Source organism: Engystomops pustulosus, chromosome 1, assembly GCF_040894005.1.
Source record: "Engystomops pustulosus chromosome 1, aEngPut4.maternal, whole genome shotgun sequence".
NCBI classification, from domain to species: Eukaryota; Metazoa; Chordata; class Amphibia; order Anura; family Leptodactylidae; genus Engystomops; species Engystomops pustulosus.
In genome coordinates, this window is record NC_092411.1 from 107,375,442 (window position 1) to 107,391,365 (window position 15,924).

The 15,924-nt window shown below is 37.4% G+C and overlaps 1 protein-coding gene across 3 annotated transcripts in view; it reads right to left on the reverse strand.

Annotated features, from left to right (window-relative positions):
- LRRC2 (leucine rich repeat containing 2) overlaps nt 1-15,924 on the reverse strand; it is a 457,557-nt gene that overhangs the window by 415,079 nt on the left and 26,554 nt on the right. For all 3 annotated transcript variants that reach the window (XM_072150807.1, XM_072150808.1, XM_072150809.1), the window contains one exon: nt 13,412-13,551. In XM_072150807.1, the coding sequence (XP_072006908.1) occupies nt 13,412-13,536 (125 nt within the window). In that variant the 5' untranslated portion in view covers nt 13,537-13,551. The remainder of the gene's footprint in view (nt 1-13,411; nt 13,552-15,924) is intronic.

A 15,924-nucleotide genomic window follows, 5' to 3' on the forward strand; every position in this document is an offset into this window, starting at 1 on the left:
GATTGTGAGCCCCATGGGGATAGGGACCAATTTGACATGCTTTGTACAGCGCTGTGTAATCTGTGTGCGCTATATAAATAAAGGAATTATTATTATTACTATTATTTTCTGTTTTTACTATAATTGCTGACCCCTTAGGGCAGTGATTGCAAACCTTTCAAAGGCTGGGTGCCCAAACTAAAACCAAAACCCACTTATTTACCATCAAGTGCCAACTTTTTCTTCCACAACATTCAATCGTACTGGCCCCCTGAATACATCAATATAGTTGAAAGCAGGAGGGTAAATTCAGACATCATTATAGCTTCTCTCCAGGGTCTCTCTGTACTGGAAGAATCATGGGGCCATCAAAAGATAACCTGGCCCTGTTCACACCTTCTCACTCTTCACCTTCTGCAGTTCTTATCAGTCAAGGATGTGTCATCTTAAAAGAGCATTGAGTGCAGCAGGAAGATTCCAGTGGTGTCTGCTAAAATCTGTCCTGGGGCAACAGCCTGGGTGCCCAAATAATGGGCTCTGAATGCCACCTCTGGCACCTGTGCCATAGGTTTGCCATCACTGCCCTAGGGTATACAATCATTCCTTCAATATACTGCAATACAGCTTTACTGAAGTATACAGTGTTTTTGCTCACAATCTGTTACAATGAGCTACTAGCCCAATGTAACCGATCTTCAGAAATGATAATTCTCTTGTACAGATTGTCATGGAGATGGATCATCAATTCCCATCAAATCAATGGTGTTGTCCCCCACGTGATGGGATGGCGCGATCGCCCATGGGATGATGGGATTTAAATGCTGGAGCATTTACTGACAGCATAGAACTTTAATTATATTTATCTTTTATGTGTACATTTTTCTTAACTTATTAGACGCGTTTTCTCAACACATTCCTCATTGCTTAATTGACAATCAATGCAAAAGAGAAAAAGATGTGTAGACAGCTACCCCAGTTCGATGTGATTCGCTAGTATTTTAAGGCAGATGAAATAGGTCAACATGTTTCGAGCGCACAAAAACGTGACCAATTTCATATGCCTATGAATACTATGCTTAGAGAAAATGTCTTTTTAATGCAATCTATGGATTGCGATAGTAAAAAAATTAGTTATTTTAGCACAGAACATTTTTGGTTTGGTCACCCAAGATAGACTGCAGATTACTGAAGCATCAAAGTACAACTCTCAATAGAAGTCTAGGGAAAGGGGAGAGAGAAGGAGAAAAAAGGGAAAGAGATGGCTAAAAACCTTCTTCTTAAGGTCTTTAGTGTGTTTTTTCACATAAATACTGGTCAGTATTTTTTATAATGTCCTCCATCATGTTACTGAATGACTAAGAGAGGCTTTAATATCTACAGGATAAAAAATATGGCTGTGTTCCTACCATCTTCTTGACTAGAAAAATCCAGATATACAGTATGTTTTCTCTTTTGCTGTGCAGAATCATTGATTATACTATACCATGGAAAAAACTGCCAATAAAATATTTCATTCATTCCCAATGCTGCCTCTCAGTCCTGGACTTGTAAGGATAAATAGTTAGTTCAATCATATGTTCTGTCAGTAACTGCAATCAACAGGTTAAACAAAATTTAACAGGCTCATTTATCTAAACTTATTTCAACCACTGTTTTGTGGAAAAGTTTAATAAATATTAGGCCAATAACTACATCACTTTTAGGGCTAAATCTCTTTACCACTAAATCAGTTTAAGAGCTTTGTATTGCTTGCATTAATATATCTAATGGATTGTAATGGATAGACAAATATACCTACATTATTGAGTTGTGCAGCTTCCCAAACATTCTCTTATTTGATAGGTTCTCATATATAAGGTTTTCACATAAATAAAGGCTCTATAACGATGCAGATCATGCTCATCATTTCTTGGAATGGACAGTGCTCATTGCTCAGATAAGTAAATTCAGTTATAATAACTTATAGTTATATAGTTATAAAGTTATATTAAAAGTCAGTTATATAGTTCATATTCTACAATTTTCACAATAAAAAACACACATATAGCAATGCAGCAACTTAAACGACCTACATAATGAAATAAGTTCATTACAGTATCTAAGCTCCTCTATGAATGATTGTATTAAAAATATCTCATCCCACAAATAAAACAAATGTACATACATGTCTTGATGAAAAATAAAAATGTCAGTGTAAGTACTGAAAATCCTTTAAGGATGAGAAAAAACTATTTCTCCTTTAACCTCTTAATAACTTGGCCATTTTGCACCTTCCTGACATGCCCCTTTTTTTAAAATCTGACATGTGTCTCTACAAGTTGTTATAACTTTGGAACGCTTTAACATATTCAGGTAATTTTAAGATTTTTTTTGTGATATATTGTACTTCATGTTGGTTCAGAAATATAAGCATTATGTTTAGTATTTTTTATGAAAAATATGGCAAATTGGCGAAAATGTAAAAAAATATTATGTTTTCCAAATGCTAAATTTTCAACTTTTTGGAAAGTTCGTCATATTTCCAAATTAACTTGATAACTAACATTTCCCATATGTCTGCTGTAACTTGGCATTATTTTTCAAACATACTTTCCTTTTTTTTAGGATGTTTGGAGGCTTATAACTTTAGGTGCGATTTTTCAGATTTTCACAAAAATCATCAAAACCTATTTTTGGAGGAACCAATTTAGTTAGAAGTGACTTTATAAGGCCTACATGACAGAAAGCACCCAGAAATGACACATTTTATAAACTGCACCCCTCAAAATATTCAAAACAACCTTTGGGGACCCTGTGAGAGTTTCATGAGGGTGAAAAATTATACAATGTAATTTTATTTAACAATATATTCATTGAACACTAAAATTTGCACCTTCACAATGGGTTAAAAAGGATAATGAATTTCACAAGGTTTACTGTAATTCCTCACCCATTTTGTCACTGTACCCTGCTGGGGGCACTTGGAAGAGAAAGAGCATTGTTTAGTTTTTGGAGGACAAATATGGCTGAAAAAGTTTTTGCGTGTCAGGATGCATTTGGGGAGACCTAGCGGTACCAAAACAGAGGCTGGGAGAATTAAGCAAAGTATAATATGTGTTTTTTCCCCAAAAGGTGTTTGATTGAATTAGGCCCCAGAAAGGAAAAAGGTGAAAATTTTCCCAGAAAAAGTCATCTTTACCCGTTATTTTTGTAAGACACAAAGGATAAAAGGAGAAAGGGATAAAAATGTGTAAAACGTTTTCTTCCAGGAGTAGAATTGTGCAAGTAAGATGTTGGGCTGTTTGCCTTTTAGAAGCCGAGTTTGACAGAAATATTTAACATGTGTAAGGATGAATTTAACAACTTGCCGACCGAGGACAACTATATCGTCCTCGCGCCGCAAGGGGTGTATGGAGAGAGCTCACGAGCTTAGCTCTCTCCATACATAGCGGGTAACAGCTGTATAAAATAGCCAACACCCGCCTGTCACTGCCGCGGTCGGTGCTGGCACCAATCGCGGCAGGTAACCTGTTAAGTGCCACGGTCAAACCCGACCGTGGCACCTAACTTACCATTGTATGGGCGCCACCATCTTGGATGGCCCTCAGCTGACGTTCCAGGGGGCGGCGATTGGTTGCTATGGCAGCCTAGAGTCTCATTGAGACTCGTAGGCTTGCCAGGTGCAATGATTTATAATAGCCAGCAGAGGGCAGGCTATTAAAAATCATTGTAAAATATCTATATACTGCAATACAGTGGTATTGCAGTATATAGCATTAGCAGTCGGACCCTGCAGGGTTAAATTACCCTGGTGGGTCTCAAATAATGGTAAAAAAAATATTTAAAAAAAAAATATATATGAAAAAATAGTAAAAAAAAGTACAAGTTTAAATCATCCCCCCTTCCCTAGAACTGATATAAATATAAATAAACAGTAAAAACTCATAAACACATTAGGTATCATCGCATCCCAAAATGTTCGATCTATCAAAATATATTAGCAAATTTTTCCAACGTTTAACCCCGTAACGGAAATTGGCGCAGAAAGTCGAAAATGCCACTTTTTTGCCATTATGAAAAATATAAAAAATTCTATAAAAAGTGATCTAAAAGCCCATACAGTCCTCAAAATGATAGCAAAAAAAATCAAAAGTCGCAAACAATCCACCACCCACAGCTCCGTGCATTGAAGTATGAAAAAGTTATTAGTGCTAGAACATGGCTAAATGAAGAATTTTCTTTTTTTGTACAGAAGGTTTTAATTTTTTCAAATGTATGAAAACATTATAAAACCTATACAAATTTGGTATCCTCGTGATTGTACTGAACCAAAGAATAAAATAGACATGTGATTTGGGGCGCTCAGTGAAAGCTGTAAAATCCAGGCCCATAAGAAAAGGTTGCAAATGTGTTTTTTCATCATTTTCACTGCATTCTGAATTTTTTTCCCGCTTCCCAGTACACGGCATGGAATAATAAGATAAAAATTCCATTAATTGCTGAAAGCTTGATGCCCATTATGTGATGCCCAGTTTGTGCCACTGTGAAATGTCAACTCTCTGATTAGGAAGCCATGTTTTCTAACATGAGAAAGACCCTACACATGATCCTAAACACTAGCCAAAAAATACTACAGGACTCCGGAATGATAAAGCACCATGTGTACTTCAGGCAGAACTTGGAGATGTCATAGCAAATCCAGAGGCTTGGAGAGGAAATAGAAAACCTGAAAAAATAAATAAAACCAACAAGTGACCCAAGTTTGCAAATTACACCCCTTGAGGAAGTAATCAAGGGGTATAGGGAGCAATTTGACCTAACAGTTGTCACATTAATTGCTTTTACTGAAATGAATTCACAACAAAAGTTGAACATTAATTGTGAATGCGTTGTAATATAGCAGGAGAACAACTCTGGAGTTCTTGCAAGTCTTGTAGCAGTATAAAGTATCCATCCTAACTCCTCTTTCCGAGTCCGATCCACTTCAGCTCCATACGTGAGCCGGCACAAACAGCACATCTTAATAGTACGGCATGCATAGATAAGTACCTTCCGCCACCACATTCTATTGAGGTGCGCATCGGGAGGTTAAGAAGCATGCCTCAAAAGGTTGCAACCACATTTTCCTCTCCTGTCAAGAGATACAGTAATATAGCTTATTTTGGACAGTATCTAGTCACATAAGGGAGGTTGTAAAGATAGATGCAAGGGTTACAATATTCTCCTAGCATATGCCTATATGGCAGAATTTGCGGAGCTATACTTGAGATTTTACTCTATTCCTATGAGCTGCTGCATCTAGCAATGCTAGATAAAATGCCTTATAAATGTTCTGTTTCCAATATAATCTCTCTATCTCCTGGCTGCTAGTAATAAATCGATGTGAGCAGTTGTAAAGTACAGAAGTATGAATGGCACAAGCTGCACTTCTTCATTGGGGCCCTGGGTCCAATGCCCTAGCTCCTGGGTTTAGCCCTAAGCCACGTATATTTCAACCGTATTGTGTCCACAACATCTCTGGTAATAATTTTTACACTGGAAGATATTTTGTTTGCTAATATAATGGTTAAATGAAAAATAAATCGGAGGACAGCACATTTTCCTTTCCATTCAACTCGTGTTTTTATAAAGTTTTCTAAGAGTTTGCTGTATCATTAACAGTCACAATTTTTCATAACAACCATTTTCTATGGCGTGTGCTGCCATTAAATTGATTGACATAACTATTTCTGTTTAGCAAATGATTCCTTAATATGCTTGCTCGATTTGTTAGATGCAAAGGAAGGGCCTGTAGTAATGATTAATTACGTGTTGCGCAGTTAAATGCACATAGGTAAAGCCATTAACTTTGTGAAATTTATTTTAGGAATCATTAAACTTTTTAAATGTTGCCAATTTCAAAAATGTAAACATTAACTACAACACCAGGAAGAGCTTGTAAAATTTTATTGTAATTTAAATGACTGTAAAAAGAATAATTATCAATTTTAAAGACCATTGCTCCATAAATCTATGTTAATTAGAAACCTGGAAATATGCAAAAATTTTCAGCACATGTGGAAAAAAGCTTCAAACACTATATATGCCACACAGCAGAAATGACCCTGTGGAGAGGGCAGACAGATGACAAAGACAGTGGGCCCCGATACTAAACCCAGTACCCAGCTGTCCCTTCCTATTTCCTTGCCCTTAGGTAGAAAATAGACAACTATAAGATGACCCCTTGAGAAGGAAACATGTTGAGAAGGAAATCCAATGCAATGCACTATGTCGCAATTCACAAATATCTATCGCTTCCCTGATCAGGTACGCCGGAGTTCATCATCTTCTTTCCGGTGTATGTAAGTGCATTGGTTGAGACACAATTTGAATATTAAATCTCGCGCTTAGTATGAATCCGTCAGATTGTCCGAAACACCCCCCCCCCCATATCTGTCACATGAAAGCCAGTGCAATTGCACCTCAATCCAATCATGTGCGATACAATCCCCGGTTAAATAGCTGTCATAGCCGTGCATTGTTTTGTCTGAAATGTGTTACCACATGCATTTTTTAAGTGATGTTTTTTGTAAATTTTTTACGTATTGACGGATTAAATAAACTTTTGTAAAACTTTTAACTACTGCCAAAATTGAAATCCAACAGAGAAGTGATAAATACAGGTCAGAGATCAGATACCAGAAGGTTGGCAAATACACAAACAGAGAAAGTGTGAACAATGCTTGGCAAAATGGCAACATGACCAGTAAAGAGTGTAGTCCATACTGAATACTTATAGCATCGCTAGGCCCTGCCACAGGTGGAAAAAGCAAGCAAGCATTTTAACTCACTTCACACTCCATGCAGTGCTAGTTAGTCTTGTCTCCTAGCTCTTGTCTTTTCTATTTATCTCATGATTTTGCACCTCACCGCCATCTTGGCTTTTAACGAGTTAGCCTGACCTTGCATTTGTCAGTTTGTCTTTCTGTTTGTTATTCTGTTCTGTGCAATTATCTAGAGTAGGGACCGTGCTCCAGTTGTAACCAGGGTTAGCACAGTGTGGGAAAGTAGGCAGGGACAGAAGTCCTATCTCCTCCTCCCTCAGCCTTTTTCCTGCTCCCTGAGTGATGAGGAGAGGAGGATGGATTGATGAGAAGATTTATTAATAATAGATTATAAAGCACTGAATTTATTCATATTGCTGACAAAGGCAAGAAGGAGAAATGCACAACGGACTTTAAAAAATTCCAAATGTGTACTTCTGTCTATATATTGATTTTAAAGGATTTTCTAGGATTTTACTTATTGATTATATATCCATAGGATAGGTGATTATTTTAAGATTGGCAACCCCCCATGGCACTAAGTTAAATTAATACAAAAATTAATTATCCTATTTATTTATATGCATAGAAACCCATCCCAAATTTACAAGCTACTAAAATGCCCAAGAAACACATTCAATAGAGCCATAAAATAATTGGCATACTTATAGTTCCCACCCTTTTGAAAATCTATTGCTGTTACTTTTATTATTTGTTTGTGTGTCTTATTCATTTTCCGGGAAAACGTTATGACATATCACAGTAAAGATGCGTTTCCAAAGCTGTCTCGGTTGTCAGAGAAAATTATAAGTTGAAATGTAATGAAAGTAGTAGCTAGTAAAATAAAATAGTGATTTTTACTTTGAAGCTTGGAATGGTTGACAGTGCAGTACGCTTATCAGAATAATTTCTATCGATGAATTATATTCTACACTTTAAAGGATTTTCGACTGTTAAACCTTAAATGCATGTTAATCCACAGTGTTAAGAAGACATCTTTTACTGTTCGTAAAATATACAGCACAGATAGTTTCAGGAAGCAAGAACAGGGAAAAATGTCTGATGTTGCATGTAATCTCATTACAAAGCTTACAGTTCCAAACTTGTTTTAATCTTAAACACTCAGTGTATATTAGTAACTCAACTAGAAACTTATGTCTGATTCCTTTGGATGCAATTAAATAATTAGGTGAGGGGGGGGGGGATTAGACAGTGGTTCTTGCAAAAAGGCTTCAAAAAGCCTCTCAAAGGCTACATTTACGTAGTGCTCCACTTTCTTGACTTCTACGATCCACTCAAAGACGTTTTTCCTAGTTGACAGATTGGAGCATCAATGGAATAAGAGATGCCCAATTGATGATCCAAGTATAGAGGAGTAAGAATCAAATTGGGACCACTTTGGTGTGATGTTCTCAGGAGTCATTGCATACAGCAGTAGCATAACCAACTAGGATAAAGCAGCATAATGTGCATCCAGACACAGCAATTTCCAAGAATGTTTCTACCAGACTGTAACACCTCCTTGATCTGCCCAGTTACTAGATTTATTAAGCTTTGGCAACATGCAAGTATGCAGGATGTATAGGCCGAGCTTCAACATCTCTAGGCAAATGTACTGCAGCATTTTGGCTTGAGTGATGCACGGCTGAACCAGCCAACTACTGGGAACAGTCCAGTTCTAATTAAAGGATGCTGGATTTACTAGTCTCCTGGCACTCGTTGCCCTTTGAATTTCTATTGGTATTTCTGTTACTGTGTATCTGACTTTTGCTATGTTTATTGACCACTCTTTTGCCTCTACTGCGCACCATCATGGTTTCATCCAGCCATCCTGGCCAATATTTTGTCTGTCTATTTTGTCCCTCTCTGTTCGTTTGTCAACTATTCTGAGCATTTACTCAGAGTAGAGATTGCCTTCCAGATGTAGGGTCGGGGTTGTGGGGAAATTATGGCCTGCACCCATTTCTTTATTGTGATAAGATCATTGGGGCAGATTTATCAAATGTCTGAAAGTCAGAATATTTCTATTTGCTCGTGGCAACCAATCACAGCTCAGCTTTAAAATATTCATGAGCACTGGTAAAATGAAAGCTGAGCTGTAAGCTGAGCTGAGCATGGTTTTCCTTATCCAATCCTGGCAAACTTTGCATCTTTTCCCAGACTTCAAGAGAGACAGAGAGGATGCCTCTGGATGCATGACTGACATTTATAGTGAAGAGAGCATTCTGAGGCAGGGAGAACTTGACTTCAGTTCTAAATGCTCCTCCTCCCTGTCTAAATACAACCATTTTGCATCTTAAAAGCTGATTTCCTGGATTATGCCACCACACTATGCCATGAAAGAAAAATGATCTGGAAGGCGTTTAGCTGTTTGACAACATACTGGTAGTAACTCAACAATAATGATGTCTTCTTTCAACTATACATTTGTCTTCAGAAGTACCCTATAAGTGACCTAAAAACATTGCAATAGGGGTACCTAAGAACAGAATCAGGGTAGCCATTTTGTAGAAAACATTGTTTGAGGTCGTCTGCCTGTTTAAGCGTGCTATCAGATTAACAATTCTTGCATAACCTTGTACTGTCCCCTGGGTATCCCTCTTTTAAAGTGTGGGATGATTAATTTTCCATTGTAGCAGTGAATTTGAAGCTTTAGGGTTTTGGTCTAAGGGCACCCCTGATGACTTCTTGGTAAGTACTTAAAAAAAAGGCGATTCCAGTTCTGCAATCTCAAATGTGAATTTGAGCCCAATGGGGTTGTTGTTTAAAGAAGTAACAAACCCATCAAAGGACACTATTGTTCTCTCCCAGGTGAAAAAATGTGATCAATGCAACAGGCCAATATCTATACCTCCTCTGTGTTTGGTACCCCTCATCAGCATACACCATTGTTTTCTCCCACAAATCCAGGAGCAAATTTGCATAGGTTGTCCCACAAGTCCAACCCATAGCAGTGCCCCTGAGATGTTGACAATACTTCATTAGGAAAAAGATTAATTCTTTGGTATTGCACAATTATTAAAGAGGGTATTTTAACTGCACTTTTCTGTTGTTCTCCATTGTATTTGGTGCAGATCCATTTGAATGGTATCTCTTGTTCATTGATGCTGTGAAGAGACTATTGTGGGCCAGAAAATGACAAGCTCTTGATTGTAGGAAATAAGAAATTCAAGTCCATCCCAGTGTGAGTTGGAAGAATAAAGGACATTCAGAGCATCATCTGTCATATGGGAAATGAGACCTATAAAAGGTTTAGCAACTCTGCTAAACAGCAATAGAAAGCTGTAGTATCTAATGGCTTTCCAGCTATGATTGGATCCTTCAACTGTAAGGGTATTATGTTTTATTGTCACAGCTGGAGACCTCAAGAAGAGGTCTTGAAAATTAACCAAAAATGGTACAAAAAAGGTTGTATAAATTTCTCATGTGTGTGCAACCAGATTGTTTTGGCCAGTGCTACAGTAAAAATAGCTTGAAGGATGACTGGATGTGGATTTATTCCGTACTTCCTTAAATAGTTAAAGTTTGTAGAATCAGGCATTTCATATTGAATTCCCTTTAATGTTAGAAATCAGTATTCAGAATATATGGCCTAAGATAAAAGCTCAGTTTCTAACTGAGATTGCCTTTTCTGGTGTTCAGGTACTTTAAACTTGGTGTACCTGTCACAAAGGGGATTTGTTAGGTAGAACAGGTTATTGTATGAGCATCATTTTCCTAGTGGCTATTTCTGTCTAAGAAAATAAATTGCTGCTATAATTTTGGTCAGTATATAAGAAATGGGCACCTAAATCCTGGCCATGAATTTAGCTGTCATTCCCCTATGCAAGAAGAAAAAAAAAAGATTACTTACCAGATCAATGTTGTTTTATATATAGAAATTCAATTTATCATTTCTAATATTATTCATGTCTATGTATATCACCAATGGATGTGTTTGGGGAATAGAAAAGCTCCTATTAAAAAACTAATATGCTTAGGAATATTTGATTTTTACATCTAATCTTCTTTAACCAATATGTCAGTGAGAAAACTTCCAGATAGAATATTTTATGGTATTTTAGGGCAATCTTTCATGTTGACCCTGAGGGACTTGTCATTCTCAAGAGCAGATATTAATCTGTCTGAGAAATATTGCATGGCAAATACAGTGGTAAAGTTTGTATAATTTATATAGCTTTAATGCAATTTTTAGTGTCACTGCAGAAGCAGCATAAAGATCTGCTGAAAAAAAGAAGCAAAAAGTAACATGATAGACTGGCAACTAGGACGCCGTGACTATTTAGAAGTGAAGATAATTTTATTTTAATTTTAGCTTTCCTCAAAAACATTTATCGCCGGCAGCAAAATCCTTCCCCAGAGCATAAGCTCTCTGATGTGCTGCCCAAAAAAGAAACTTTCTATTGAAATCTAACCAGTTGTTTGCTGCTGGCAAATCATTGATCTTTACAGTCATTTTTAAAGTGTTACAGTATGTTTCATAATATGTAAAAATAAGGTTATCCGTATAAATCTCTGTTGATGTACCATATTCTTCCTTATATCTTGAAGTCTGTGCATACCATAATACAGGGGCTTAAAGGTACAATTTCAAGAATTTGGTATGAAAGAAACAAGGGTCACTAATCAAATGTCTTATACAAAATTATAAATCTGATGTGGTTTAAGACTGTGTAGTCTAACTATGGTATTAGTGGTCTTAGTTTACAAAAATGAAAATTCACTTGCAAAATCTTTGGTGCATGCCCCTTTTCAATCATGACTATGCCCCATTTCCTTATTCATGGCTCTTTTGTCCTATTAGAAGTTAACGTTTCTACTAACTGTGTAAACAAGTGGCCAGGTGGAGGTGCAAGGTATCTGTAGTGCAAATGACAGAATTCTATCATAGACAGATTGATCAATCTACCCCTTGTCATTTAGAAAGAGACCAAAAAAAGGCCATGGAAGGAGGGACATTTGCAACAATAAATATGTAAGTAATACATGTTGAAGTACACCTGTATGGATTTCAGGCTATATAGCTTCATATCAGAACAATGTTTACATAATTATTACTTCAACATCTACTTGAACTATTACTATAACAGCTTTCCTTCTCTTCTGGAATGGAGATTTCACTATACCAACTAAGTGATGTTAATGCTGGCTATGCACAGTATATAGAAGAAAATTTGACTAGGCCTCCATCCATTGGTGAACATGAGTCATTAAGGACACTGTAAATTCATATGGGGCCTGCATGTAGACTAAACTATAATTTACTGTCTTATAAAACAGTTTTTAACCACCCAGCTATAGTTTTTGGGATCATATCAGAGACTAGCCTTCAGAACCCTCTTTTCCATACACCTTAGGTACCATATAAACCTGTTGTTGTTTTTCCTTCCTTGGATCACAATTCATATGTACCCAATATTTACCGGAAACCCTCTACAAAACAATCCTTTTGGTTTTCAAGCAATGGTTCCATGTGAAGTTACTCATATTTGTATACTTTCCCTTTACTTACTTCCAATGCTTTAGCTCTAAGAAGCACTAATATTAGGTCCCATTTAGTGGCGGGAACCAGACCTTTAGCTTATACACAATTTACCATGCGGTTACTAGATCCTGCATTTTCCGACACTAATAAGTTACTTTTATTAATTATTGAATTAAAAAAGTATTAGACTTCAACATTAAAATTAGCATAACTTATGTTTAGAAGATAATATCAGTGTAAGTCTTACCAAGGCACCTGCAGTTTGCTCACTGTTTCAAAAACAGGGTCAGAGGGTCCTATCAGGTGATGTCAGAGGATATAGCCCTATAAACCTGGATTATGTCTGTTTTCTGGTGAAACATGTCAGGTGGGCTCTGAGAGTTGGTATTTTTTAAACATTATATGTTCTTCTCAATGCAGGACATTTTAATGTTGGAATGTATGTTTTTTTATTTTAATCAAAAGGCATGCTGCAAATGTCTTTATACCAGGGTTCTTCATAGCTAGTAGAGTAGTAATGTATTTGTCTGTGCTGTATAGGATTGTCATTATGTAGTTCAGTCCATGGGGTAGATTTATCAAGTGCTGGTGCTCCGTGTGCCAGCGCTTGATGTCTGCCGTACTTCTTGACCTGGCACAGATTATAGCTGATGCAGAGGTGCAGTGCATCCCGCCCTGCACCTAACTACTCCATCCCCTCCTCAGAGGGGGAATTATGTGCAATACCTAGCTCTGCTTAGCCTTTAATAACCCTCCTCCTCCCTGTTTCCTAATAGAATTCATCATTTGAGTTTCCAGATTTTCCAGATTTCCCACTTTTAGTATACAATGGCCTTAGAACATACAATATTATAAATCTTTTTAATATGTTTAAGGTTTGTGGGAATAAATTGGAGAACTTATAGTCAACCCTGAACAACTATAAGGAAAAAATACAAAACATTAAATGTAGTTCTTAGAAATACTGTATGTGAAACCTGGGCACCAACATTGCCCTCTGACACCTGACCACCGACCGACTGACCACCGCATTGCCCTTACCACAGAAATGTCCCAATATTCTCATCTCTTCATGCCTAAAAGAGTCCAAGTATATTTGATGCGTTGGGTTCTATACATTTCGGTCATAAGCTTCACTCCAATTTTACTATATGACTATACTTACTTTTGCAAGGCACTTGTTTCTAGCCTTTCCTTCTCCTTTTTGCATCGGTCTCTATACTTCTTAACTCGAGTTTCCCAAATTCCTCTTATTTGCGAGATGTTAACAACAATAACTTCAAACGTCATGGCCTTACATGCAATCTGGTGAAGAGCAAATGACACAATTATTATAACAGAAGGTAACTATTTATAACAATAACATTATATTTTATACCTCACAACACTGGGAGTAATCGATGTATCATACCAAACACAACAATTGCATTATTGTTCTACAGTCAATAATATTATTGATAATCACATTTATAATGTCCTTATATCTATTTTATGCTACAGTTACGTTTTCCTGTATGTCCTACATCATGAGCATGTTACCTGAATAAGTAATTTTTTTGTGTAAATCTTGCATCCTCTCCACCCTTTTATTTAGAGTACCTTACTCTCGCTGTAAAAGTACAAAAGAGAAGTTGCACTGGACCTCATAACCACCCTCATAGTGCACCACAATAATCATGTGTGTACAGTCAAATATTAGGCCAACTACATTAAGGCCACTGATTTCTCTAGAAATGTATGTAAAATAAAATCATCTTCTTTGATTGTTCAATGGTCTGTTTTAATGCTGATGTTGTAGACACTTTCAGAGTTGGATTGAGCTCACCATGGCCATTCTGTCTGTGCTCTGATACCTTTTTAGTTTTGCAGGCATTTGCAAGCAACTTTTTCAACCTTTTGTGCTTTTCTGGTCACACACTGCTGCCTACACATTCATCAGTAAAGTTTTGTTACGCATAGTTCTGTCACTAGTTCCTGGGACACTTTTGGTACCATAGGTGCAAAGCACTGCACAGTAGGAACACCCTTTGCACCTCCCATTGTGGAGATAGTCTGATCCTAGCTGGTGACTTGAGATCATTAAATTTGACAAGCTCCCTACTTCTTGTCCATCAGATGAGACATAATGGGGCATATTTTTTTACCCGGTTCCTGCGCGATCCCCGAACCGCACTGTCTGACAAGGATAAACTCTGCCGCGATTCATGAAGATCGCACGCCAGATTTCCTGCATGTGTCCCTTCCCCAATCAGATCCACCGGAATTCACCTTCTTCTTCCTGGTGCATGTAAGTGCATGGCTTGCGACACAAATTTAAATGTTAAATCCTGTGCGTAGTCCGAATCCATTGGATCGTCCAACAGCCCGCCCCTAATTTGTGTTGCAAACCGGCGCGATTGCAACACAAAACAATCGCGTGCGACACAATCCGCGAATAGTCGGGAAAACCGACGAAAATGCGGCCGCGGGACCCTTAGTAAATAAGCCCCAATATATCTTACTCCTTGACAGGAACCTTGAGATCTGTGTCATTCACTTCAACTATCAGTTTTTTTGTTGTTCCTGACTAGAAGACAGATGTTAAAGGAATCTCCCAAGTAAGATATTTCCTTTAAGAAACATAACATGAGCACACAGAGCCAAGTATTCATTTAGATTGAATACCTTTAGAAACCTTTACAAGTCATTTGTCATTTATCTTTCTATCTGTTGGCATATTCTTAGTCAGCGTTTCTAAAGAAATTGCTAATGGTTATTACAAATACTTGCATACAGACGAGAAGAATATTTATTATACTCTGTTTATCTCATTGATATTTTTATCTTTTCACTGGCATTGTGTGCTTTGCACTATACATCATTGTCTTAAATTGCAGCTGTGATGTATGACATTGACATACAATTGTGTTAATAGCATCATTTTTTTAAATGTATGACTTATGTAGATAAAGGGAAACTGACAATCATGCATATACTTTTATAATTGTGCAATCACGTATGGCATAGAGGCATCAAAATGAGAACGAGAGAGCTGACTATGTCCCTGAGCTACATATAATAGCATCTTCCTAATGTAAAATAGTTCTCTTCAATCCGAATACATAATGACAGAAATATATGGTAAAGACTTGAATAAAAAAAATGTCACTTGTAGACCTGCCATAAAAGAGGGATTCTATGATACATACAATAGTATCAAAGTATCTGTACAATGTGGTTTTCATTTGATATTACAATGGCTGGGCTGCTATGCCATCTTGCCCAGTTTTAATGTATCTCTAGGCATTAACAATGCCATTTTACTATCTGCTGTACTTAAAGGGGTCACCATAGCAAATGGCTGTAATTGGGTCCAATGCATTGTGACAAGTACTTTCACCATTTACACTTATTACAAAATCTGCAGCCTTACTGAGATAACTCCTTTTGTTCTGGTTACTGGCGCCCCCTAGTGGTAGCTGTGTCCCATCCTGAGCTACAGCTGATCTGGCCGAGCCTGTGCACATGGAGTCAGCCAGCTGCTCTGCACTACAGATCACTCCAGCTACTCTCCACACTGAGAGATCAGCTGACACACTGCAGCCAATAGGAAGCGAGAGAGGAGGAGGGGCAGAGATTGTGCTGTGATGGCCACTGCTTACCAGCTCCACAGGTGCTTCCAGCAGCAGATACAAGGTA